Source organism: Gadus macrocephalus, chromosome 15 (assembly GCF_031168955.1).
Source record: "Gadus macrocephalus chromosome 15, ASM3116895v1".
In the NCBI taxonomy this organism is placed as follows: Eukaryota; Metazoa; Chordata; class Actinopteri; order Gadiformes; family Gadidae; genus Gadus; species Gadus macrocephalus.
Genome location: NC_082396.1, coordinates 15,869,741 through 15,874,767, shown reverse-complemented (window position 1 = coordinate 15,874,767; position 5,027 = coordinate 15,869,741). Strand labels below are relative to the sequence as shown.

The 5,027-nt window shown below is 47.8% G+C and overlaps 1 protein-coding gene across 1 annotated transcript; it reads right to left on the bottom strand.

Moving 5' to 3' along the window:
* Positions 1-1,616: 1,616 nt before the first annotated feature.
* On the bottom strand, positions 1,617-3,413 carry olig3 (oligodendrocyte transcription factor 3). Its single transcript, XM_060073291.1, is given in 4 exon segments — positions 1,617-2,773; positions 2,776-2,893; positions 2,896-3,034; positions 3,036-3,413. Coding segments are annotated over 4 exon segments (819 nt in total). The 5' UTR covers positions 3,179-3,413; the 3' UTR covers positions 1,617-2,354.
* Between the last annotated feature and the right edge of the window lie 1,614 nt (positions 3,414-5,027).

Below are 5,027 nucleotides of genomic sequence, written 5' to 3'. Positions count from 1 at the left end.
TCTCTCTCCTCTCTCTCTCTCTCTCTCTCTCTCTCTCTCTCCTTCTCTCTCTCTCTCTCTCTCTCTCTCTCTCTCTCTCTCTCTCTCTCTCTCTCAACCTCGGTGATCCGGTGCCAGTCTCTGCCTCGCCGAGTTCCTAATTAGGAAGAATTAAGAAGTATTTCTCGACCCATTGAAGAGTCCATTTCCTTTGAAAGCAGTGCATAATAAACCTTAGGTAATTACCCCAACTCATGACTATTAACTAGACAACACCCCCACCACCCCCTCACTGTAAGATGGTTAAATGGACGGGGCCATTGCTATTTACGTCCCATCTGGCCAACTGCAAGGAACACACAACCGTCACCGTCCGCATTCTCATTCCTAAAGACAAAAAGAAAGTTTAGTTTAAATGAACTCATTCTCCCCCCTTTCAGTTTTCCCTCGCAAAATGTAGGCAAAACGGTATAAAAGCAAACATGGAGCTCGCTAAGAGTTACAAAGGGGCTCTTTTTTTCCGCTGTTGGATATGTCGTCCTGCTCATTTACATGCGCTGAGAATAAGGAGGGATCAGAATAATCTACTGCGTTTAGGAGCCTGTAATCCGCCGCCCGGCTCTGATGTGCTTTCCCCTCCCCTGGTCCCCCGATGAACAATTAACGTGTAATCTCGACAAACATCCATTCTGTTAGCGCGCGAGGTATCAGCAGCGAGATCAGACGGCCCGGGCCCCTGGGGGGCCCCGCCGCAAACACCGCTCTGCGCTCCCCAGACGGATCACATGCGGTTCAACCGATCCCTTTATTTATTTGTGTATTTATTTATTTATTTATTTATTTGTCATAAGCTATCGCTTACTAAATGAGTTTCGTTTCATTTACAAAATGCACGCATTGTGTGGACTCGTGGTCCCCCAGGACCGGTTTAACCAGTACAACTTTGTCATGGAGATCAGAACCAGGACTGGGACTCAGACGGCAGAACCCTGCTGGTAAAATATATTTCCCGGTTGGTGAACATTAGAAAGACCAGTTGGACCGAAGCCTTTTATTGTTTGGGTAGTTTACCCCAAAATAATACACAAAATTCATTATTTGAATCTATAACTATTTATTTTCAATAGGCCTTAGCCTATATCATAAACACTATTATCGCTGTTATCATCAACACTAATATAAATCATTGCATTTAATTTGCTAATATCCGTTATATTTTTCAAATTTAAATCATGCAAGTTTGATTCAAAACGACAAAAACAAAACAGGCAATCGTAATTGAGTCACATTGGAAAACCCTGTGAATATATTATGAATGACTAAATGTTTACTGTATTCATTGGTGAACATAAATAGGCAAACCATATTAATGTGATATTTACAACTGCGGGATTCTAATGTTAATTCGAAATTGTAAATTATTCGGTTTAGTTATAGTTGACCATTATTACAAATAAAGATATGATATTTACAATAACTATTATAGTAGCCTATATAAGATAAATTAGGCTATAGAGAAATAATTTCTGTATTACCATTAAATGACTTCTGACTTTTCTTGAAACTTTCTTAAATTACTCAATTCAATGAACCTGAAATTAAATCTAACCAGAAACGTGAGATGATACATGCGTGTGTAGGATTATTTCTGTTTTATTGAAACTCCTTCCATGCTGGGAGATAATAAATATTTGAATCAATCAACAATGTACAAAAATATAGACACGGGTACCAGGTCCCTGTACACAACAAGTTCTGCTCGACAAAAACAAGAAAACAGAAACACTATCATGCTGTTTTGTAAGGGATTTTATCGTCATCACTACGATATTAATCATTATTAATAATCAATAATGTCGACATTGATAGTACAGATATAATAACATTGCACTATATTTAAAGCATACACCTCATGTTCTGTAATCAGTGTTGAGCGGATGCGTGACTGGTCTCCACATAATAATAATAATGTGATGATGCTCATAATGATGTGATGCTGCTCACACACCGTCTGAACTCCTTGGTACAAGGCACGAGAGTATTCAATCCGAGAATACAAAAGATAATAATTCTAACTCATATCCATGCGGGTTTTATTCAGCTGACTGAGCTGAGCCTGTAGGCGAAATAAAATGTCAAGCGTTGTTGCAAGACACAAATATTTACATCGACTTGGAAATGAACATTGTATTTTTTTGAAGTCCTTGCTACAAGGAGGTAAAATCAACTTTTGTCATATACGCCAAATAATAATAGTAATACAGACAAAACAACGCATGCACCGGTAAGGCCATATGTAGCTGTCGTCATGCCCACTACTCTCTGTTTACACTATTTACACTCAGCATCCCTCAGCCTCAGCACCGCCGCTGCAGTCACTTCATCCGCTCGTCTTTGCCGTCCCCGCCGGAGAGTCTCGTGAGCCCGGCGGAGGGGATGGGGAGGTGAGGGGGTGGAGGCGGGGGAGGCACTTGGCAGATGGGGCACGGACAGGGTAGCCCGGCCCAGTGTTGGAAGCCCGTGCCCAGTTGCAGAGCCGGGGGTGCGGGGCCGCTCTTCATCAGGGAGTGGGGCGTCCGGATCGACGTGAGTCCCGGCAGCGCGCCCGACAAAGTGGACGTCGTGCTCGAGGACAGCGCGCCCCCGAGGAGCGGGTGATGCACCACCGGGTGCGCAGGGCCGCCGCTGCCCGGGTGTCCCACACCGCCGCCGGGGGGCGCGTGCGTCACGGTCCCGCAGTGGAAGGCCGAGTGATGCCCGCCGTAAATCTCCCCAACGAGCCGCTTCATCTCGTCAGGGAGCTGTTGAGCATCAGGATGTAGTTCCGCGCCAGCAGCAGCGTGGCGATCTTGGACAGCTTGCGCACCGAGGGCCCGTGCGCGTAGGGCATCACCTCGCGCAGGCCGTCCATGGCTCCAGGTTGAGGTCGTGCATGCGCTTCCTCTCGCGCCCGTTGATCTTAAGGCGGAGCTGCTGGATCTCCTGCTCCGTCACCTGCTTCTTCAGCTTGTACTTGGCGGCCGCGGTCGCCGGAGCGCGAGGACAGGTGCTGCTCCATCTCGGCCAGCTTGTGCCGTAGCTCGCTGCTCTGCGTGGACGAGGAAACGGAGCCCATGAGGTGGTGGTGGTGGTGCTGCAGGAACATGCCGTCCATGTCCGGGGACGAGGCTCTGCTGCTCGAGCTGGAGTCCGAGTGCATCTTGCAGGAGGATGAGTTGCGCGCTCTCGGAAGTTTTGTGCAGGAGGTCGCGTCGCCTCTCTCTCTCTCTCTCTCTCTCTCTCTCTCTCTCTCTCTCTCTCCTCGTCTCTCTCCTCTCTTCTCTCTCTCTCTCTCTCTCTCTCTCTCCCTCTCTCCCTCTCTCCCTCTTTTTTCTCGCTCGCTTACTTCACTCGGTGACTTTAAGTCTCTCTGGTTCTCCAACCTGGAACCCAACGTCGTGTGTGGAGTTTGTCCTGCAGGCTTCGCGTCCGCACAGTGCGTGGCCCGTGTGTCGCCGAGTTACCCGTGTCCCGGGTCTGTCTGAGGCAGGGTGACAGGTTGCCAGTATTTATAGGGACGACACGAGAGAGATGGCTTGGACAAAAGCGCCTCTGCTATTCATGTACGCCCGGCTGGGACGGTGACGCGTGAAGGGGCGGTTTATGCTCTGACGGTCTTTTAGTGACCATTCACTGCCATTGTCATCCCACCGTCGCCCCCCCCCCCCCCCCCCCCCACCCCCCCTCTCTCCACTCTCTCTCTTCTCTCACTCTCTCTCTCTCTCTCTTCTCTCTCTCTCTCTCTCTCTCTCTCTCTCTCTCATCTCTCTCTCTCTCTCTCTCTCCTCTCTCTCTCTTCTCTCTCTCTCTCTCTCGTCTCTCTCGTTCCTCTCTCCTCTTTTCTCTGTCTTTCTCCTCCTAATTTTTTCCAATCTATCCTCTCTTCTATTTCCACATCTCCCTCACAAATCTCCTCTCCCCTCTTCTCCTCTTCTCTTCTTTCTTTCTGCTCCTCTCTTCTCCGCTTTTTTCTCTATTTTTCTCCTCTCCTCATCTCTTATTTTCTTTTCTCCTAAGCCAATCTTCTCCCTTCAGTGATCCAGTCATATAACTCTTCTAACTGCATTTCCCGGGTAAACGCTTTTTTAAGGCTTGTTTTGATCCGTTTTTTCCGTCTTCATCATGTTATGTCTCCTGCTGTTTAAGTATGCTTTGGGACTGGGTTCAGTCTTACAATGCTGAGAATTATTCTATAGGTATTTAAATTTGTTTGGTCTAATAACACCTGAATTACATGCAAACAATTACTCATTCAATTGTAGTCTATGCAAAACTATAACAAACCATGATGCAACATTTAAATTAGATAGTTTCATATCCACAGCTACCTGGTCTGTGCTCCAGTCCAGTCTAACTGGTCTGTAGTCTACTACCTGGTCTGTAGTCTACTACCTGGTCTGTAGTCTACTACCTGGTCTGTAGTCTACTATGGTCTGTGGTCTACTATGGTCTGTGCTCCCGTCCAGTCTACCTGGTCTGTAGTCTACTACCTGGTCTGTAGTCTACTACCTGGTCTGTAGGCTACTATGGTCTGTGCTGCAGTCTACTACCTGGTCTGTGCTGCAGTCTACCTGGTCTGTTGTCTACTACCTGGTCTGTAGTCAACTACCTGGTCTGTAGTCTACTACCTGGTCTGTGTTGCAGTCTACTACCTGGTCTATAGTCTACTACCTGGTCTGTAGTCTACCACCTGGTCTGTGCTGTAGTCTACTACCTGGTCTGTAGTCTACTACCTGGTCTGTAGTCTACTACCTGGTCTGTAGTATACTACCTGGTCTGTGCTGCAGTCTACTACCTGGTCTGTAGTCTACTTCCAGGTCTGGACTGGAATACGTTAGACTGCACTAACAATTTAAGTATTCACCAGAACGTGGCCTGAGCGAGGGGAGGAGCGGGAGGAGGAGTGGCCTTCCCGCGGAGTGTGTTAGCCGCGGGGGCTCGGCCTCCGCTGAGCCCGAGCTAACGGCTCTACTTAGATACATAGCACTCTGCCTGCCATATGGCACCAC